The sequence below is a fragment of the Panthera onca genome, chromosome D1 (assembly GCF_046562875.1).
Source record: "Panthera onca isolate mPanOnc1 chromosome D1, mPanOnc1 haplotype 2, whole genome shotgun sequence".
In the NCBI taxonomy this organism is placed as follows: domain Eukaryota; kingdom Metazoa; phylum Chordata; class Mammalia; order Carnivora; family Felidae; genus Panthera; species Panthera onca.
The window spans coordinates 44,202,420-44,226,151 of NC_138348.1; the positions used below are offsets into that span (position 1 = coordinate 44,202,420).

General features: G+C 35.7%; 1 protein-coding gene across 1 annotated transcript in view; it reads right to left on the reverse strand.

Annotated features, from left to right (window-relative positions):
* PDE3B (phosphodiesterase 3B) overlaps positions 1–23,732 on the reverse strand; it is a 175,208-nt gene that overhangs the window by 16,539 nt on the left and 134,937 nt on the right. Inside the window, exons 6-12 of the mRNA XM_078433255.2 lie at positions 20,668–20,878; positions 20,031–20,107; positions 13,439–13,590; positions 12,109–12,246; positions 10,954–11,065; positions 8,394–8,507; positions 872–1,071 (exon numbers count right to left, since the gene is read on the reverse strand). Of these exons, the coding sequence (XP_078289381.2) occupies positions 872–1,071; positions 8,394–8,507; positions 10,954–11,065; positions 12,109–12,246; positions 13,439–13,590; positions 20,031–20,107; positions 20,668–20,878 (1,004 nt within the window). The remainder of the gene's footprint in view (positions 1–871; positions 1,072–8,393; positions 8,508–10,953; positions 11,066–12,108; positions 12,247–13,438; positions 13,591–20,030; positions 20,108–20,667; positions 20,879–23,732) is intronic.

Consider the following 23,732-nt stretch of genomic DNA (forward strand, 5'->3'; position numbering starts at 1 on the left):
GAGAAGTGAGTTTCATAACATTGTTAACCCTCTCTCTCTTGTCTCTGAATCCTATTCTTGTTCTGTCTAGAGAATCTATCTCCTATATTTTAAAGAGTGAGAGTGTGTGAAAGAGAAGTGACAAAGAGGATGACTACTGAAGACGAAAAAAATCAGAAGTGAGGTTTATACCTAGAGCAGTGAAGTGAAGACGTAAGAAATTCAGCCAAGTGACGATTTGTTCTTTGTAAGGCACGCAGTTACAAGCACGAAGATGACATTTCAGGAATCGCCAGCCTAAACAAACACCCACGACCACTTAGAACCAAGGATTTAGTCCCAAGTCCTAGTGGGTAAAGCTACTGCAATTACAGTATCCATTTGTTGGCAACTCCTACGTTCTGTGAAAATTTTGACCGTAAAGGAATCTTGCACCTCATCAGCTGTATTGGATACAAAAACAATGTGGTACTAGAAGAGAGATTTAGAGTCTGAGTATTAAGGGCAAAAGAGGAAAACAACAAAAATGATAGTTCTTCATCATTAGGTTTTTAGCCATAGAAAGGAAGAAGGAAGAGTAAGTTTTCCATCTAGTCAGCCTCATCAATTTGACCAAAGGGAAAAATATTGACAAGAATTCCAGAATTTCATAAAACAGTGAGTCACTCTTTCCTGAACATTTTATTTTCCAGTGGAAGACGGTAATGGCTTCTTAATTCTTGAGCACACATCATGTCAATCATGTCAATGTCATGTGTTAAAATCCGATTAATTACAACGTACATGGAATGGCTTTCTGACTGGAGTGAAGGATGGTTTAACAAAAGGATCTACAACATGGTTGTAACATTTGAGAATTGCTTTTTAAACTTTCTAAGAAAATATTTCCTACCTGAGGGGCATTAGTAGCCACTAGAAATGCATTTGTCCGCCCTGGGTGATCGTAATCATGCATGGCAGCTGCCACGTAGAGAGCCATCAATTCCAGTGCAGGAATGTTTGCAGAAAGGCACCCATAGCTCTCATCTGGAATAGAGCAGCTCCTTGAAGAAATGTAGGCAATTTGCCCAGGGTTCATTCTACCATCCGAATCTGAGGAACAAGCAAAATACACCAGCATTACACTTACAATGAGACTCACTTACAATGAGACTAAGGACAGGATTCCCCATTGGAAATAAGATTATTTAGCTTACTTATTGACTAATCAAAGAAAGAAACTCTATTTATAAACAAGGACTTACAACAGTCTTTTATTTCCAACATACATGCTACTAGAGACAAAAAATGTTAAACATGATGCTGAAGTCACTTGCTTTATGAGACATTCTGAGGTCTTTATGATGCTCTCTTACTCAGGCTAATAAAAATTTTTAAAAACCTCCGGTTTCTAAACATTTGTTATTTAAGGGCTAGAGATAATGGCCAGGGCATAGGAAGTAACAGGAAAAAAGCAAGCTGGAGAATAAAATTTCATGAAAACAGTATGGAGATTTAGGAACTTAATAGATTAACAAACTAAGCTTCTCAATATAGATGCATTTCAAATCTTATCCAGAAAGATTACATTTCATTTGTAGCCCAGACTACAACTCTTCCCCTTCTCTTTTTCCTTCCATGAAGCCCCTTATAAGATGATGGCAAGAAAAATTATGGAAAATGAAAAGACATCAAAAACTGAGGAATGTCTCATTTAACATAATTCTCTTTTTATCCTCCAGTTAGAACCAATATTTTCACTATCAGCACTATGCTTTCAGTGTCTTAATATCTTACACCATGGATTTCTTAAATTGTTTTTGTATTTTAGTGCCTTTATCTATTTAAATGGTCATTCTCTACTTTCGCTAAAATAATCTTAAAGTACAAGAAAAAAAATAAGCCATATTTAGACTAGACAGCAAATAAAACCACAAAGATATTAAAGAGATACAAAATTTCATTCATTGTCTTCATCAGTGGAAACTAGGAATAATGTCCTGGCCTGTCAAAGTCCAAAATGCTCTTTTTTTTTTTTCCTTAAGTTCATTTATTTGAGAGAGAAAGAGTGAGCGAGCGAGCTGGGGAGGGGCAGAGAGGAGACAGAGAATCCCAAGCAGACTCCATACTGTCAATACAAAGCCCACCCACCGTGGGGCTCAAACTCACAAACTGCGAGATCATGACCTGAGCCGAAACCAAGAGTCAGTCGCTTAACCAACTGAGCCACCCAGGCACCCCTAAAACGATCTTGATCATAATTTATCTCACTCAAAATATTTGCCATCACATGAATTTCACATAATAACTTTAATACACACTAGTGAATTATAAAGATACCTCATTTTTATGCTGTTTATATATTTAATTAAATTGAGGTTTAGAATCACCCCCACTAGAACTTTTAAAAAGACAGTTAAATGTATGGGTAAAGATATATTTAAATACTCAAATTTCTTTTTAATTAAAAACATTTTTAATGTTTATTTTTATTTTTGAGAGAGACAGAGACAGAGTGTGAGTGGGGGGGGGGGGGTAGGCAGAGAGAGAGGAAGACAGAATCCAAAGCAGGCTCCAGTCTCTGAGCTGTCAGCACAGAGCCCAACACGGGGCTTGAACTCACAAATCGCAAGATCACGACCTGAGCCAAAGTTGGACGCGTGACTGACTGAGCCATCTGGGTGCCCCTAAATATTCAAATTTCTAATAAGATTTTAGTTATAAATATCAGCCAATAATTTGAATTAGTTTATGTATAGTATATGCATTCCAGATTTCCTATAGAATTATAAATGTATATATATAAAATAGCAAAAATAGCAAAAGACATCCTTTTAAACTCAGTAATTACTTAGAATTGATACATTAGGATCTTAATATATTGATGTTTCTTTGTTGTTTGGTTAAACGTGAAAGTAATAGTGTGAAAAATAAAATGGCTGGCAAGGACAATTAAACGTAACTATTACATTGGGGCGCCTGGGTGGCTCAGTTGGTTAAGCGTCGGACTTCAGCTCAGGTCACGATCTCACAGTCCGTGAGTTCGAGCCCCGCGTCGGGCTCTGGGCTGATGGCTGAGAGCCCGGAGCCTGTTTCCGATTCTGTGTCTCCCTCTCTCTCTCTGCCCCTCCCCCGTTCATGCTCTGTCTCTCTCTGTCTCAAAAATAAACGTTAAAAAAAAATAAACCTAACTATTACAGATTCCACTTGTTTACTTTCTTTCAGAAAATGGTGATTCTTTTAATTTGCTGATTAATCTAAAAGGAGGCCTCAGCAAAAGACAACCAGACTGGAAAAAACTCTGACAGTTTTTTTCCCCCCCTTTTTGTAACATAAGTGCCTGGATTAAGCTTTGATCTCCAAAGCATCCATTTCAAAGAGGCATCTACTATAAAAATGGCTATCTCAAAGAAATACCCTGTCAGCCACCTGTCTAGATAAAAAGCCAGGCCACTTCTAGAAATCTTGATTTCAATAACTGATCATCTGGGCTGCTGGTTTTCTCTCTACCCATGCTTTAAGTTCCTGCTTTTATGTTTTAAATTCACCAATAAAGAGTGAGCCAGTGAAACCGCCAACCTTGACCCCAATAAAAAGCAGAACCCCAGGTGTATCCACTTGCATGCTTGTGCACATGCTGTCTCCCCCTGTGACCTTGCTATGTGGTCCCAGCTATGCTGTGTAATTTTTAATTCTTATAATAAACCTTTATTTTTTCAAAGTTGCGTGGTGGTTATTGCTAAAGGGCATCTTGCAGTCATAATAACCACAAAGGCTGGTCCAGCCACAGCACTGGTTATTGACAGGCTGAGACCAACACACAACAAAGAGGTAAAACTATCTCTACTTATAAGTGACATGAGGTTATATATAGAAAAATCCTAAGAAATCCACCAAAAAGCTATTAGAATTAATAAAGATGATCAAGGTTGCAAGATCTAAAAAATCATTTTATGCAAAAAGATCAACTGTATTTACATATGATAGCAATGAATAATCAAAAACTAAGCCCAAGAAAACCATTCTATTTACACTAGCATCAAAAAGAATAAAATACTTAGGAATAAACTTAACAAAAGTACAAAACTAGTATTCTGGAAACTAAAAAATACTGTTAAAATAAATTATAGAAGACTTAAATAAGTGGAAAAAATACCCATGTTCATGGACCAGAAGACTTAGTATTGTTAAAGTGGCAATACTCCCCCAAAATGATCTACAGATTCCACACGATCCCTATCAAAATCCTAGCTATTATTTATAGAAATTCACAAGCTGAATTTAAATTCATATGGAAATACAAGAGATCCAGAATAGCCAAAACAATCTTGAACAAGAAGAACAAAGTTGGAGTACTTAAACTTACAATTTCAAAGCTTACTAACAAAGCTCTAGCAATGAAGATAACATAGTACCAGCATAAGGACAGACCTACAAATCAATAAAATAAAACTGAGAATCCAGAAATAAACCCTCATATTTATGGCCAACTGATTTTGTAGAAGGGTGTCAAGACCTTGTTGAGAGTTATCTATGTGCCATGTATGATGCTAGATTCTTTCATACATGTCGTTTCATTTAATGCTCATAATTTTTTAAGGTAGAAACTCATTTAATAACATTTAAGGGCCGACTATGTGGAGAATATATAAAGAACTCTTTTCAACAAATGGTTCTGGGACAACTGGATATCCATGTGCAGAAGAATGTTAGATCTCTTCCTTTATCCATCCCCCCAAATTAGTTCCAATGGGTCATAGACCTAAACTTAATGGCTGTAACTAAGAAACTCTTAGGAGAAAACGTAGGGTAAATCTTCATGATCTTAGGTGAGGCAAAACCCTTCTTAGACATGATACCAGAAGCATGAGCAACTAAAGAAAAATTAGATAAATTAAACATCAAAATTAAAACTTTTTGTACTTCAATAGACACTATCAAGAAAGTAAAAAGACAACTCACAGAATGGCAGAAAATAGGGGCAAATCAATCTGATAAGGGACTTATATTCAAAATATACGAAGAACTCTTACAGCTCAGTAATAAAAAGACAAATGACCAAATTTAAAAATGGATGACATGAATAGACATTTCTTCACAGAAGACAGACACATGGTAAGGCATTCAACATTAGTAGCCATTAAGTAAATGCAATGAAAACCACAATGAAATACCACTTCAGAGTCACTAGAACGGCTATCAAAAAGATAATAACTGGGGTGCCTGGGTGGCTCAGTCGGTTGAACATCCGGTTTCGGCTCAGGTCATGATCTCAAGGTTTGTGAGTTCGAGCCCCACATCAGGCTCTGTGCTGATAGCTTGGAGCCTGGAGCCTGTTTTGGATTCTGTGTCTCCCTCTCTCTCTGCTCCTCCCCTCCTTGTGCTCTCTCTCTCTCAAAAATAAATAAACAGGGGCGCCTGGGTGGCTCAGTCGGTTGAGTGTCCAACTTCGGCTCAGGTCATGATCTCACAGTCCGTGAGTTCGAGCCCCACGTCAGGCTCTGTGCTGACAGCTCAGAGCCTGGAGCCTGTTTCAGATTCTGTGTCTCCATCTCTCTCTGAACCTCCCCCATTCATGCTCTCTCTGTCTCAAAAATCAATAAAGGTTAAAAAAATTTTTTTAAATAAATAAATAAACATAAAAAAAGCTTTTTAAAAAAGATAATAACAAGTGACAAAAAAAAAAGGAATCTTCATACATTGTTGATGAGAATATAAATAGTGTAGCCCCCTTAGAAAACAGTTTGGCGGATGCTCAAACTGTTAACCACAGAATCACCTTATGACCCAGCAATTCCACAGCTAGGTGTATGCCCAAGAGAAATGAAAACATATATCCACACAAAAACTAGTACATGAATACTCATAGCAGTATTCATAACAGCCCCAAAGTAGAAAGAACCCAAATGTCCATCAACATTGGGTGGTAGGAGAATGAGAAAGAGAAAGAAAAAACTTGTTTATTATGTAAAATAAATACATGGCAATGAGGAAAAACACATGTGGCTATTATAGACTTCACTTCTGTGACTGGTCACATAGCTATAGTTCAGAGTTATCATTTTCTTATCCCACTACCCATTCCATTTTCCCTTTGTCCTCAGCTAGCATCTCTAGTGATCATGGTTCTTTGCCTAGTGGAATGACCTATATTTTCAAGGCTCTGCACTACTGTGATCCTATGATACTGGATTAGTAGTTTTTCATTATCTTTTGTCATTGGACATAGGAGTACCAAAAAGGCCAAAAAAATCCCCTAGGTTACTGATATACATCCTCTCACATACAGTAGGAACCTTATCTCCTCTTGATAATAAGGATCAGACAAAATCAATCACCCAACCTGGTACAGAATCTTTATAAATTAGGTTGACTTATTCAAAAGATGATCATATCTGGAATAACTGTGGCAACTGGAATCACCACCTGATGAAATTTAGAATAATCTACCATCATTTCCCAAGATCCATTCATCTTGTGTAAAAGTCAAAATACCAAGATGAATGGCAACGTGATGGAAATCACAAATTCTGCACCTATAAGTATTTCATAATGGCACTAATTTCTGGATGCAATCCATCCAGTAATACGGTGTTGCTTTGGTTCACTACTTTGTTAGAATGAGGCAATTTCAGGGGATTCCATTTGACCCTTTTTACCATGATGGTGCTCTCTGCAAAGACTGAGGAATTAATGGAGGGGTTCTGCCCAGTTGCTCAGTATGTTTATTTGAGCTATGCATTCAGATGGGTGGGTTCAGAGAACTGATACTTATGAGGTGGGCCCAGACCAAAAGTCCTTTTATCCTCTAAATTCCATAAGCCCCTATGGTGATTGGTGGACCAGTGTGACATTTTATTACTCCAGGAATTAGTGCTGCAATGTTCTCATTACCTTGGCAAAAGGGGACAACTTCCGACACTCAGTTAGGTGTGGGAAAGATGATCACAGGATCAACCCCTCTCAACATCCTGTTACTGTAAGCCTTTGAGTCCCTTCCTCAGAAAGAGACGTGAAGAGGCTATAGTGCTGTCCCTTCTTCAGAGACATGAGCCATGGAATGGCAAGTGGCTTCTAGACACTGGAGGAAGCAAGGAAAGAGACTCTAGGAAGAACACAATCTTGCTGACACTCTGGGTTGGCCCAGCTGGATCTATTTTGGACTTCTGACCTCCAGAACTGTAACATAGTAAATCTGTGCTGTTTTAAGCCACTAAGTCTGTAGCATTACAGCAGCAATAGGAAACAGCAGCAATACAGACTTTTGTGCCTGGAAGTGGCATATTGTTGTAACAAAACCTAAAAATGCGAAAGTAGCTTTGGAATTGGACGATGGAGAGAGGCTGGAAGAATTTTGAGCACATTTTGAAACCAATAAAAGCTATTAATCAACATATTCAAGAAGCTCACTGAACCCCAAGCAGAATGACTACAAAGAAAATCACCTGAGTACATAATAGTCAAAAATGCTAAAAACCAACAGCAAAGAGAAAACGGACATATTAATTTTCAGGAGAGATAAGACTGAGGGCCAATTTGTCAATAGAAACTATAGAAATCAGAAATGGATGGAATGGTATCTTCAAATGTGCTAAGATATGAAAATATTCTTCTAAGAAAATCAATACATCCACAAACACAAAAGCTAAAGAAAATGACTATTGGAAAGAACAAAGAGCACTAAAAGAGAGTAAATATGGAATGGCAGAAAAATAATGGCAGTACTTTGGACTCAACTACCAAAGACTATAAAGCAATGGCCAAATCTATGACATTTACACTGATTAGTATGGAAATAGTTCTCCGGCATTTGTAACTAAGCCAATTCTGTCCTGGTATGTATATGTGTGTGTGTGTGTGTGTGTGTGTGTGTGTGTGTGTGTGTGTATCTCACTGGAGTAACTCTCCCCTCTTTTACAAGCTAGAGTAGAGAACCATGTTATAATTCATTACATTTGTATAATTAATTATATTTATGATGAGGAGCAGAATGAGCTTTTTTGGAGGGCAAAACTTAAATGTTATGAAAGGTTTTTAATATCATCATTTAAATGTTTATATGAAGCTTTTAAGTATGTCTGCTTTCATTGTGAATGTTACACATTTTAAACTTACATGATATACCTAAAACAAACAAAAGAATTGAAAGAAAAGTGCAAAGAAATGGATTATCATAATATGTGGGATAGCAAGCACCAGGATGGGTCACAGGAAAGAAACATGGTAGATCCAACAGTATCAGACCTTAACCTAGCTCTTAAGGTGAGTCAGGTTTCCTAATTTGCATGTATTATGCATCAAAATTTACATAGTCCTTTTTATGTACCAAAGGTTACTTTTTGAAAATTTTAAAAGAACAGAGGTAATGAAATGAGATTGCTTGATTTATTATTTCTAGACAAATAATTAAAAGGAAGATTTCTAGAAGGAAGTACCTGTTTCGTTTCCTGTTGCATGATCATTGTGGATCTGCTGTAAACCAGGAATTGGCCGGGTTGTCAGATACCAAACTGCATGCAGGACGTCTGTGGCATGTATACGGTTGTGATCTAAAGTCACCAAAATATTTTATAAAAATGATCATTCTGTTGAGTTTAACATAGGACATTTTAAAAAATACAATAATTTTCTATTTTACTATATCCTCATAAGTAAAATGTATGGCTTAGAATAATTTCCCACAATTATATTTTTGTTTCTTTCTTTTTTTTTTTTTTTTTTTTTTAAGTAAGCTCACTCTCCAACAGGGGGCTTGAACTCACGACCCTGAGATCAAGAGTTGCATGCTTGGGGCGCCTGGGTGGCTCAGTCAGTCGGTTGAGTGTCCGACTTCAGCTCAGGTCATGATCTCACAGTTCATGGGTTTGAGCCCCATGTCAGTCTCTGTGCTGACAGCTCAGAGCCTGGAGCCTGCTTTGGATTCTGCTCCTTCTCTCTCTGCCTCTCCCTCACTCGTGCACTGTCGCACTGTCTTTCAAAAATAAATACATGTAAAAAAAAAAAAAAAAAAGTTGCATGCTTTACTGACTGAGCCAGCCAGGCACCCTTGTTTTCATCTTATTTTTTCAAGTCTCTTGATGTGTTAAAAAGTTCTCTTTTAAAAACTTTCACATATACTATGAAAACATAGTAAGACAGTCAAAGAGAAGGCAAGTAACAAGGGCCAATTGAAAGGCATTGGAAAATTTACTTACAGTTGGTATTTTGTAGCTTTAAAAATCTTATGTAAATAGCGTCTGGATTATGGGCACCCATGTTTGCACACAAAAGTTTTGGCACACAGATAACAGTTACAAATTCTGGATACTTGAACTCCTCACCCCCCACTCCTCCAACACATGTACATCAAAAAAAAAAAAAAAAAAAAAAAAAAAAAAGATGAGCTATATATAACTATACCTCTCAGGCCTACTATAAGGATTAAGTGTTAAATGGTATATATGAAAACATCCAGAACAGTGTCTGAGACATAGTACATAATCAAGAAAACATTCGTTCACTGAAATATCACTATCTGAAAGGGCAAGGCCTGCGACTGAAAGCCAGTTTTGCAATTTCTAGTTTTATGATCTTGGGAATGATTCTTCTGAGTTTTTACTTCTCACCTGTGAAGGTAGAGAATACAACCTTTCCAGCAAAGACTAAATGATATAATCTTCATGAAAAATTCATAAATCATTGAATAATGGATATTCAATAAAAGTTCAACATTTCAACAAATATTTAATGAGTACCATGTAGAATCAGCAGGTGATACTACTAACATTCAGCCTACTGCTAGGACATGATGTCAATCTGCAAGGAGCTTAATTATTAATACAGCCAACACCTTTTATTGACCATTTACTATGTGCCAGGAATTCTGAAACACACTTTACACGGCTTATCTTATCATTAACTATGGGGTAGGAACTATTGTTATTTCCATTTACAAATTTGGGAACTAAAGTTTAGAAAAGTTAGATCCAGAGACACTTTTTTTTTTTTAATGTTTCTTTATTTTTGAGAGAGAGAGAGAGAGAGAGAGAGAGAGAGAGCGCGCGCGCAAGTGGGGGAGGGACAGAGAGACGAGAACGGAGGATCAGAAGCAGGTTGCGCGCTGATAGCTAGCCTGATGTGGGGCCTGCACTAATAAACCATGAGGTCATGACCTGAGCCGAAGCTGGACACTCAGCTGACTGAGCCACCCAGTGCCCCAGAGACTCTTTTCTTAACTAATGTATCCTAATGGGAGCTGATAGTGAAGACTCTACTGCCTCTTTCTTTCCATTCCCCTTCCTCTGAAGTTCATTTTAAAGTATCACTTTATTCTATTTATAAAATTCACTTTTTGAAATGCATATTTTGTAAGTGGAAATTATGGTACATAGAAGCCACATTATCATCCCAATTAATGAGTTATGCCAATTTAAGAAAAATCTGCTCTCTGTTTATAGTAGTGATTTCCCAAAATGTGTCCATATGAAGGAAAATTGTAGAATGTATCAACATATAAACCGTATCTTTTCCTAATATAAAATTCAAATTATATTTTACCATAAATCAAAGAGCCATTAGAAATTATTCCATAAGTCAGGACACAGTTAAAAATAGAAATTTTATGGATAAATTTTAAATATTTTAAAGTCAAGATTTTTCTGAAACTCTTGACTGACTTAATTACCAAATATTTTAAAAGATAAGGAACTCAGATGAATAATTATTAACACAGAAAGTTGTACACCAGGTAATAATTAAGGGAAAAATCCATTATAAATATGTCTGTATTATAATTAACTTTATGAAAAATAAGAAAAAAGTCTTGAAGAATATATACCAAAATGTTAACAATAGTTAACTCTAGGTAGTAGCATACAGATTACTTTTTAAATCCCTATTTAAAATATTTTCAAATATGTAATTTAAAAAGTGTTTAAGAGAGCATCTGAAGGGAAAAATAATAGTTGCAAAACCAGCATTATTTGAATTTAAATAATGAGATACGTTAATACTTACAAGGAATGTCTCGGTAGCCATTTTCTAATGCACGAAAATAGTTCATGAACTGTAGAGTGGGAATTTTAAATATTTCCAATAAACCAGTGTCTTGAAATAAGGTATACATAACCTAAATGTCAATTAAAATAAAATTCACTTTAAAAATCAGGATTTCTATTTGCAGTTGAGTAGAATATGTTTTTGTGATTTGCATTTGGGGATGTTACCATGTATATGTCTTTAAGTTAATAATTTATTTAAAACTTTCCTACAATAAATTCTTCTCAAAACATTAAAAAGGAAGACATAACCCTGAAGCCCTTGAAAACCAAAGAAAACTATCACATGTCTCAGCTTTAAAATTTTTCTATTCTTCCCTTTAGTTTTTTTATTTATAATTTATTAAAGGGCACATGAATTCTATTCTACTCTAGTCCTTAACAGAAGTCCAAACAATATATTTATTACATTTTTGTCCCTAAAGACTTCAATGAGGTGAAACTGTATGCCCACCACATAAATTATCCTTATGTTTGTACATTTCATAAATACGATACCTGGAAGATAATGAGAGTGATATTTTGGGAAGGTTAATCTGATGCTGTTGTATGAACCCCTCAGGGAGAACCTTGAGTCTGGATGGTAACAAGGAACTATTTTTCCATGGCTCTAGCATGAAACGAACCATTTGGCCTTTGGTAAAGTACGGGGAGGCAGGTGACAGAAATGAAGCCTAAGTTTCAGTGGTTAGAACTAGCTCACATTTTATGTCCTCTTCAACCTCAGGCTTCAGTATAGAGTAAATCTTTATTCTGTAGTAAAATTAAACCCCATTAATACAGGCCAAAAAACTACTTTTCATTTATTCAATTAAAATTTATTTTAATATTTTAAATTTATATTTAAATTCAATATTTTCATTTATTCAAATAAAATTATACATTATATATAATTATTTTTATATATGGGTTTATACACACACACACACACACACACATATGTATATATATCTTCTCAAATTTTTTACTGAAAACTTCATTTGTGAGAAAAATAATTAAGTGAACAATGTTGAAGTTGTGCCTAAACCAACATTATACATTTTTAGAGTTCGTGTTTTATAAAGATCCAAGGAAAAATTAATTTATGATAAAAAAGTAGAGATTTTAAACAAACCTGACTAAGGATCCTTCCTGATTTCTCTCCCATTTTTTCAACAACTTCAAATATTTGAAAATTCCAGTTGCTCATCTTCTCTATTAAGGAATCATAATCTTCTATTAAAATCAGGTCCAGTGATGCTTCCTGTTCAATCTGTACACATAGGGGGGAAAAACACAAACCAACTCAACCTCACCTTTTAAAAAATATCGTTAAATCCACATCCAAATGAGAACACTTAAAATTGAACATTAAAAAATGGCCAATATTATTTTCTACAGAAGTTATTCTTAAACATAATCTGTACTTCCTACTTCTTCTCTTTGTAAAATGCTATCAGAAAAATGTAAAAATGTCTTCTAGGCATAAGAAGACTTATTAATCTTCACAGTACTTTTACAAATAAAAATACTGTATTTCCAAAACACTATACAAATCTAAAGTCCATTATTTTTTTTAGAAGTTATACATATCAAAGAATAATAGAGACTCCTATCCTTATACTGGCATTTATTACTAGTTTAACTAGTAAGGAATGGATGGTTTTTTCCCCCTAAAAATCTTAAATTTTGAACTTAAAAACAAAAACAAAAAACTGCTATTATAAGCAGATTGTTTTTTAATGCTTTATGCACAAGTTCCCCACACTTTAACATACACAATTTAAGAAAATATCAGTATAGAAAGTAATATATCTACTGTATCATTAAGTAAAATGTGTTCATTTTAAAATGAACGCACTTTGTTGTTCTCGGATGATGAGTTCAGAAGCACAGCTGACCCTTAAACAACACGAGTTTGAACTACCTTGTGCAGTTCAAACAACCTTGTGCAGGTCCACTGCACAAGGATTTTTCACAGGACAGCGCTATAAATACAGTCTGTACTCACGGTACTGTTGGTACAGTAAATACAGCATTTCCTCTTATGATTTTTAATACCATTTCCTTTACTCTAGCTTTACTGTAAGAATACAGGATACAATACATGCAACATACAAAATACGTGTGAACTGACATATATGTGTTTATGCGATCAGTGAGACTTCTGATCAACTGCAGATTATTAGTAGTTAAGTTCTGGAGGAGTCAAAAGTTATATGTGAATTTTTGACTGTGTGTGGGAGGGTCAGCACTCCTAATACCAGCACTATTCGAGGGTCAACTGTAACTATTATTTTTAACCCAAAGTATTCTTTAATATGGTATGACTTTTCAGCAAAAAAAAATAAAAATAAAAGTACTATTATATCAAAAATCTTGTTCTGAGCAAAAATAATGACACTAGTACTAAACCAATATTATATTTCACCTTAACATAATCATATGGAAAGTTTATCTTTTACATTTGGTTGCTGTTCATTCTGTGCCTCTTCTGTTAGGTGAGTATCACCTTCCAAAAATAATTTTCTGCACTCTGTGTTCTCTGTTTCCACTTCATGTTGCACTTCTGTGAGGCTGAATGATTGTTTTGAGGAAACGGTGTTGTCTTCATCACCTTTCAAGAAATACATATAGTAATAAGAAGAATAAAACTTGCACTATATGCATAGTTTTATAAGGAAAATTATTTATAAAAAATCTTCACATAAAGTGAACCATACTGGCATTCAGTTTAAATTAATGGCACCATTAAGTTGTATCTTGCTGGATTATTTGGCCCAGGTACCTTGTGGTCTGACAACACAGACATTTCACCTGATATATCTATGCATGGATGAAAGAAATGGGGGTGGGGGTGAGGATATTCTTTATCAAAGTGAGAAACAGGAAAATTCCGTCTTTAGCAATTTGACGTATGCAATTTCCAACATGTGAAATTGTTTGAATTTTAGCTATGAAAACCCTAAATTCATAATTATAAATGAATGAAATCAAGGCACATCTAAAAAGGAAAACATAGTATCATTTATTGTGAATTATTTCTACCAATGTGATTAATAATATTTTTTTCCCCAAGTCTCATGGAAAAGAGAAGCAGCACTGGTAGGTAAATAGTATTCATTCACATGTAAAAAAAAAAATCATATTCATTCTATTTGTAATCTTAGAAACAGGAAACTTCCCCAAACCCATCAACAATAGAAGAAATAAATGGTAGTATATTCACACAACTGAACAATATGTAGCGAAGAGAATGAACCACAGCCATATGCAACAATATGGATGATTCTTAAAAATGTGTGGAATGAAGGAAGCCAGACACAAAGTACATACTCTGTGATTCTGTTTATAAAAAGCTCAAAAACATATGAAAGACAAGAAAAATGTTATCTTTAGAGGGTATACCTGGGAGGGGCCTGAGGGGAAATTCTGAGGTGCTGGTACTATTTTGTTCATTGGTTTATTAATCGGGGTGATAATACAGGTATATGTTAAGTGTATGAATATTAATTCAGTTATAAAGTTATGATGTGATTACTTTTCAATATGTAGGGTTTTTTCCTAAGTAAAAGGGTTTTTAAGAGTACTTATTGGAACTGAGTTTCAGAAGAACTAGAACTTGATAATGGCAAGCTTTTTCCCCTGTAAAATATGGGTAACAATATCTATCTTACTGGAAGTTACATATAATAAATGGTCAATAAACGTTAGTGATACTCTGAACTTAATACACTGAATATACTAAAAAATCATTAACTAATGGTGACCAGGAAATATTATTCTTTGGAAAATATTACTTTTTCCCCATGAAAAACATTTAAGAAATAAAATTTAGAATATTCAACTATTCTTGGTAGGTCAAGGCAGTACTACTATAATAATATTCTAAAATTACCGTCCATCTAAAAATTGTTGACATCTAAGGTACATTACCTACTTACATTTTAATGACCCAAACTCCTAGTAACTATATCTTACACAGAACAGTAATAAAAACAGTTGAAATAAATGTAGTAAGTTCTTTTCCAAAGATGTCTACAACACTCTCTCTTATACCCCTTGCACTCTTCTCAAATGTATTCCTGTAGCTCTTCCATCAAGAGAGAGCATTTATTTCCTAATCCCCTGGAATCTGGACAGGCCGCATGACTGCTCTGATGAACAGAAAATGGCATTAAGTAACACTTTAGGTGTGTTTTGGGTTGAGCCATTAACTTGATTGGCAGCTCCTCCTCTCTTCGAATCCAGCAAACATGTTGGAAGAAGCCCATACAGGGGTCATATTTAGATGGACTAGTCAATAGTCAACAGACATGTGAGTAATCCAATCCCATCTTGGAAATGTAGCCCAATCATTCCCTCAGATGACCGTCACCCTTACCAATACCTGACTGTAATCACATGAGAGTCCTCAAGTGAGAATGTCCCAGCTGAGACCAGTCAATCCAAACAACTGTATATATATAGTATAATAACATACTATAAAATCCACCCATCACAAATGTATAATTCAACAATTTTAGTAAATTTACAGAGTTGTGCAACCTTTATGACAATCTGGCTTTAGAACATTATCATCATCCCCAGAAAGTACCCTCCTGCTTATTTATAGTTGATCCTTATTTTCATTCTAGGCAATCACTCCTCTGATTATTGTCTCTATAAATTCACCTTTTCTAGAATTTTATGTAAATAGAATCATACAATATGTAATCCTTTGAGCCTGGCTTCTCTCATTTAAAATGATGTTTTGATTTTATATGTGTAGTGGTATGTTATCAGAAATTTGTTCCTTTAATTGCTAAGATTACATTGAATGGATATACCACATGATATGTATCCATTCGTAACTTGATGGATGTCTGGGTCATTTCAACATTTGCAGCATCATCAGTGATATCATGACACTCCCAGTCTTGTCTTTGAGTGCTCATACGTTTACTCATGGATAAATTCTTAGACATGGTATTACTGGGTGACATGGTAAATTTATGTGTAACTTTTCAAGAAACTGTCAAAATGTTTTCCAGAGTGGTATACCATTTTATATTCCATCAGCAATGCACAAAGGTTCCAATTTCTCTGCATCCTTGCTAACAATTGCTATTGTCTTTTTGTTGTTGTTGTTGTAATTTTTTTAAACGTTTATTTATTACTGGGAGACAGAGAGAGACAGAGTGTGAGCAGGGAAGGGGCAGAGAGAGAGGGAGACACAGAATCCCAGGCAGGCTCCAGTCTCTGAGCTGTCAGCACAGAGCCCAACGTGGGCCTCGAACCCATAGGCCATGAGATCATGTCCTGAGCTGAAGTCGGATGCTTAACCAACTGAGCCACCCAGGCGCCCCACTATTGTCTTGTCTTTTTAATTATACCTATTCTAGTTTGAGTGTAGTGGTATCTTATTGTAGTATTAATTTGCATTTCCTTAGTGACTATTGATGTTCATCATCTTTTCATGTGTTCATTACCCATTTATTTATATCCTTCACCAAATGACTCAGACCAAAATATCTGACATCTCTTGCCCATTTTTTGAGTTGACTTAATATTGAATTATAAATATTCTTTATGTATTATGGATGTAAGACCTTTATCAGATATATAATTTCCAAATATTTTCTCTCAATCTATGGTTTGTCTTTTCATTTTCTTATTGTTGTCTTTTGAAGTGCAAAAGTTTTTAATTTTGCTGAAGCCTAACTTGTCATCTTTTTTCTTTCATGGATTTGCTTTTGGCATTGTATCCAAGAATGTTTTACTCAACTCAAGGTCACAAAGATTATGTCCAATTTTTTCTTCTGCAATTTGCAAGGTTTTAACTCTTACACTTAGGTCTATGATCTATTCTGAGTTACTTTCTGTGTACATAATAAGGTAAGGGCCCAAACTCTTTCTTTGACAAATGAATATCCAATTGTCTTGGCCCCATTTGGTGAAAAAACTATGCTTTCTCTTTTGAATGGTCTTGACTTCTATATCAAAATCAACGGACCATAAATGCAAGAATCTATTTTTGGACTTACAGTTCTGTTCCACTGAACTACGGGCTCATCTTTTGATACTTCACTATCTTAATTATAGTGGCTCTATAATAAATTATGAAATCAGGGAGCATCAGTCCTCCAAATTTGTTCTATTTCCAAATTGTTTTGGCTATTGTTGGTCATTGTCTTTCCATGTAAAATTTATGACCAACTTGTCAATTTCTACCAAAAAAAAAAAAAAAAAGCCTGCTAGAATTTGTTAAGTATTGCACTGAATTTCTAGATGAATTTGGAAGAATAGCCCTATTGACAATACTGGGTTTTCCAGTCTTTAAATAAGAAATGCCTCTCAATGTATTTAGATTTTCTCTTTTTTAATTTTAATTTTTTTTTTTTTTTTTTTTTTTGAGAGAGAGCACACATGCACCAGCAGGGGAAGGGCAGAGGGAGAGAGAGAATACTCAGCAGGCTTCATGCCCAGTGCAGAGCCTGACATGGGGCTTGATCTCACCACTGTGAGATCATGACCTGAGTCTATATCAAGAGTTGGACACCTAACTGGCTGAGCCACTCAGGCACCCCATAGATTTTCTCTATTATCAACAATGTTTTATGTTTTGCAGTTTATAAATCTCTTGTTAAATTTATTCTAATTACTTCATTCTTATTGATACTATTACAAGTGAAAATGTTTTCTTAATTTCAATCTATGATGGTTCATTGCTAGTACACAGAAATACAATTTTGTACAACACTGATATTGTATCTTATCTCTGCTAAACTGATTTATTGGTTCGTGTGTGTGTGTGTGTGTGTGTGTGTGTGTGTATTCTTTGGGATTTTCTATATAAAGGATTATATGCTCTACGAATAGAAGACAGTTTTATTTATTTATTTCCATTCAGGATTCCTTTATTTTTCTTTCAATTTTTTTGGCTAGAACCATCAGTACCATGTTGAAGTGCTGAAAGCAAAAAATCTTATCTTATTCTTGATCTTAAGGAGAAAACATTAGTCCTTTTCCAGTAAGGTGTGTGTTTTTCAAAGATGCCCTTTATCAAGTTGAAGAACTTCCCTGCTATAACTAGTTTGAGTGTTTTTATCATGAAAGAGTGTTAGATTTTATCAAATGTTTTTTCTGCACATATATGGATTATCATGCATTTTTCTCCCCTTTTATTCTATTAATGTGGTATATTACATTGATTGATTTTCAACTGTTAAACTGCCCTTGCATTCCTGGGATAAATACCACTTAGTCATAGTGTGACCATTTCATATGTTGCTGGATTCCGTTTGCCATTATTTTGTTAAGGGTTTTTGTGTTTATACACATAAGAGATATTGGTCTGTAGTTTTTTTTGTTTTTGGTTTGTGATACCTGTGTCTGGTTATGACATCAGGATATCACTAGTCCTTCAGAATGAGTTGGGAAGTTTTCCCCTCCTACTTTTTGGAAGAGTTTGTAAAGGATTGCTCTTCTCCGTGTGTGTGTGCGCGCGCGCGTGCACGTGTGTGTGTGGGGGGGAGGGGGGGTGGGTGTGTGTGTTTTAAACAATCTCAGAACCAAAAATTACTGAACTGTACACTTTGATTTTTTTAATGCTTACTAATATTTGAGAGAGAGAGCATGCGCGCACGCGCAAGCAGGGAGGGGCAGAGAGAGAAGAGACACAGAATCAAAAGCAGGCTCCAGGTTCTGAGCTATCAGCACAGAGCCCAACGTGGGGCTTGAACCCACAAACTGCGAGATCATGAGCCAAAGTCGGATGTTTAACCAACTGAGCCACGCAGGCGCCCTTGAATTGTACACTTTAAAAGGGTGAAGTTTATAGTACATAAGGGGATCAGTATGAGCCTATAATCCCTAAGGGGGCCTATCTATTGCTGATTTACTTTTATTCTTAGGGTGCAGTACTGCAGAGTTTTCCAAATTATCCCTACCATGGTAGGCCTCCACCTCCAGTATCTAGCTCTCTAGTCCCATGGAGGTACCAAAAGGACTGCTCATTCTATTAGTCACTGGACCCTCTGGAAGGAGCAAATACCTTTTTCAAAGCCCCATACTCTAGGCTTATTTCCTGAATTTCTATCCTCCTCCAGATCTTGTACTGGTAATTGTCAGGAGCTTGTTAGTTTTCAATTGCTTTAAGCACATTTTTGTTGTTAATAATTTGTGCAGCTTTTCTAGCTACTTTCAGGGGGAATGACGGTCTGAGTTACCTAGTTAACTATTACTGTATGCTTGAGTCATCAATATTTTAAATTATAAAACCACCATAACTTTATCACCAACAGTATTTCTTGTTTGAGGATATAAAATGTTTCAGAATGACATAATAAACTATATTTTATTTTATTTATTTTTAAAAAAAATTTTTTTTAACGTTTATTTTTGAGACAGAGAGAGACAGAGCATGAACAGGGGAGGGGCAGAGAGAGAGGGAGACATAGAATCTGAAACAGGCTCCAGGCTCTGAGCTGTCAGCACAGAGCCTGACCCGGGGCTCGAACTCACGGACCGTGAGATCATGACCTGAGCCGAAGTCGGACGCTTAACCGACCGAGCCACCCAGGCGCCCCAATAAACTATATTTTAAAACAACTCCTCTCTATGTCATAAAAACTCTTTTGGGCTTAGAGTTCAACATTATCATAATTAATTACTCTATTTATGAACCCTACCCATAAACTGAAAAGACTGCATTCATTTGTATAGCACACTTTAGTCCTTTTTTTTTTTTAAGATTTTATTTTTAAGTAATCTCTACACCCAACGCGGGGCTCAAACTCACAACCCTGAGATCAAGAGTCGCATGCTCTTCCAACTGAGACAGCCAGGCACGTCCCCAGCACATTTTACCCTCTGTTACTTCAAAACACTTTTACCCTCTGTTACTTATAACTTGTTCCTAGTAACTTCTCTACTTATCTTGTAAGTATATAAAAATGTTATAATCTTCATTTTAAAGATGGATAAACTGAAGTTAAACTCACACATTTATTCATTTCTAAAACAATCTAAGAAACTGTTCTGAAATTCAGACACACAGGACCTTTGCAATCTCACCTGACTTTCCACTGTGGCAGTCTATACCAGATTCGGATTCAGATGTTGAAACATATTTCAATATTTGATGTCCACAGCTTAAAGAATAAAATAGATAAATATACATTCATAAATGAGGCTAAACTTTTTACCTAAATACAATTTTGAAATCTGCTTAACTTTTAACCAGGAACCCCGTTGCAAAATATCATACAAGTCCAATCTCTCTATAAACTTAATAGGCTTTATCCTGGAAGGCATCTTGTGTCCCCAAAGAAACTAACATATTTTGAAAGTCACCACTGAGGTCTGAGGTAAACACTTATCACTGATAAAAAACTAAGCAGAAATGAAAACAAACACCGTATGAACTGGGTACTAAGGTAGTATATACTAAAAGAATTCTCATAATTTACTGGTATCTTGAGATGGATAGAATACTACTATATATCACTTTTGATAGAGATCACTTAATTGGAAAATGAACAATTGCACTAAAATGAGGAAAAATTTCTTAAAAAGAAAAACTACTTGATAAATAGGGAAGATACAGTCTTAATCCATCAACTAGTTACAACATAAAACTAGAAAACTAGGAATACTTTATTAAAATAACCTATATTTTGAGACAGAAATAATCAACATTTAGGAAACTTACCTGTTACATAAACTGCTATCAGAATTTCTAACATGCTGATAAAAATCTGGTGAATTGGGTGCACTGCCCAGAGATCGGTGTAAAATAACACTTGGCTTAGTAAGAGAACTGGCAGTGGCAGGAAATTCTACAAGTGATCGATTCATTAGAGAGCCAGCGGAGAATAGTCCATGGCTGGGAGAATTCACAGGACTCAGGCTGGGGAAAGCAGCTGAAAAATTCAAAAGAGAAGAAAGAGATCAATAAATATGTAGGCGTGTGTTTGTGTTTATTGTCTATATGTATTTATAAAGAGCATTTTCCTTTTTTATTTTTAAAAAAAATTTTTTTTAAATATTTATTTATTTTTGAGAGACAGAGTGAGACAAAGTGAAACTGGGGGAGGGGCAGAGAGAGAGGGAGACACAGGATTGGAAACAGGCTCCAGGCTCTGAGCTGTCAGCACAGAGCCTGACGCGGGGCTCAAACCCACAGACTATGAGATCATGACCTGAGCCGAAGTTGGACGCTCAACCGACTGAACCACCCAGGCGCCCCTGCATTTTCCTTTTTTTAAAGAAAGCAAAGTATTTGCAATTAAATGATAAACCAGATTTCCACGTGGAGCTATCTTCAAGACATTCCAGGCATTTAAGCAGAATATAGACCATGTTTGTCATCATGAATGAGTGTGAAATAAACACCTTGTGGCAGGATGGCACAGATATTGAGAGTGTAACTAAGACGTACACAAAGTGTGGCGCAGATTTTCCTAATTCACATTGGTGTTTACCTTTCACATGTTGAATCCCCACCAGCTTGATCATCCACATGAAGAAAGCATGGTTACCAGATTTTACTGAAGAACCAAAGTTCTTAACAGCATTAAGCAAGTTGAGCGAAGACAAAATTATATGTTAACACGACTGCAGATCTCTTTTAAAAATATGCCCAAATCTTTCCAGCTCATTCATTCGACAAATATTTGAGAGCCTACTATATGGTGGAAGATGTGTTGGATTTCACAATGGAGAAGAAGTTACCATCCCTGCTACTCTACAAACCTAGAGACTAGTGGTGAGTACAAACAAGTGCTAAGTGCTAAAATAAGGGGGAGAAAAAAAACCCAGAGTACTTCAGAAATCCATCTCTAATGCTACTGATCTGCTCCAAAAATCTTCACTGAGTGCCTTGAACTAAGGTGAAATGGGTATCTGGAGAGAGGTAGGCAGATTTAAAACTTCATTTGGAAATAAAGATCCAAGTAAAGTGTGAATCAGAGAGCACAGCACATAATAGTTATTCAGGACCTACAACAGTTTCGCCATAGCGGTATAAACACTTGCAGATGTGTGTGATGGTTAATTTTATGTGTCAACTTGGCTTGGCTGTGGTGTTCAGCTGTGTGGTCAAGCACCGGGCTAGTTGTCGCTGTGAAAGTATTCTTCAGAGGTGACTAACACTTTAATCAGTAAACTGAGTAAAGCAGATCACCCTCCCTAATGTGTATGGGCTTCAGCCAATTGGTTGAAGGCCTTAAAAGAAAAGACTGAGGTCCTCCAAAGAGGAAAGAGTTTTGCCTCAAGACTGCCTTCAGATTCAGGACTGCAGTATCGACTCGTGTGAGAATTTCTAGCTGGACAGCCTGCCCTGTAAATCTCAAACCTGCCAACCCTCACAGTCTTGCAAACCAATTCCTTAAAATAAACCTATCTCTCCATCTCTCTCTCTCTCTCTCTCTCTCTCTCTCTCTCTCTCTGTAAATACACACACACATCCTATTAGTTCTGTTTCTCTGGAGAACCCTAATATGATGTGTTGTTTTATTTAATCTTAATAACTTTGTGAGTTAAGTAGTATTTTCATCTTCATATGTCGGAGGAGGGGAGAGGGGACTCCAAAAAAGTCAAAAAACTTGATTTAACAGTTAAAAAAGTCAAAAAACTGTGTTAACAGTTAACACTGTGAGATCAGACTCTTTTCCCAGGGCTGCCACTGCTACTCTATCAGACTCATTTCTTTAGAGGTTCCTATAATTTCATACAATGTTAGGGCTGAATGGGATTTTTTTTTTTTTTTTTAAATCTGGTCACCTTAATGTCTCAGAAGAGGAAACTGAGGACAAGATGTGTCTTGCTCGTCATAATCACTGGTTACTAACTGGAAACAAAGGTTCCAATTTTTAGCCTTCTTTTCTCTAATTATACTAGTGAGTATCCAAAATCCTGACAAGTGGGCTAAGAAGAATAAAGGGTACAAAATCTTAGGGTAGAGATTGGATATACAGACAAACCTAGAAATCCTTAAAAAATGCTCTCTATAATATAGATCCACCATTTTTATTTTAAACCCTCTTTATTGTGAAATATAACACACACATAGAAAAGTTACAATGAGACTACTCATCACTCAAGCTAAGACATAAAACATGGCCAGAGCTCAACCACCCTGCCTTCTAACTCCCCTGCCTCTCTTTAAAGGAAATCATTATTTTGACTTTTATGGTATTGTTTTTCTTGCCTTTCTTTATATTTATACCATGTATGTACGCATTTTTTGACAATGTGGATTACTTTTGCCCCTTTTGTGAACTTTGTAAACTGAATTAGACAATAAATATAAATGCTTCTATGCCTTGCTTACATTTTAAAATAATATTTCCAGGCAGTTACTTGTTATTGTGGTTGATTTTCAATGCCATATCAAACTGTATGCATGAATATAGCACAATTTTATTTCTCTATTCAAGTACTGAATGGCCAAATTGTCTTCCAAAGTGGCTGTAGCATTTTACTTTCCCATCAGTGTATCAGAGTTTCCACTTCTGAACGTTTTTACCACTTGTTTTTATCTGTCTTTGTAATTACAGACATCACAATGGTATGAAGTCACAGGTCACTGTGGTTTTGATTTACATTTTCCGTAATGATTAATACTGAATATCTTTTCATGTGGTATGGGCCATTTGTACATCTTCTCTGGAGAAACATCTATTCAGATTTTTGCCCATTTTTTAAGAAGGTAATTTGTCTTTTTATTATTGAATTACAGACATCTTTGTATATTCTGGATAAAAGGCCACTATC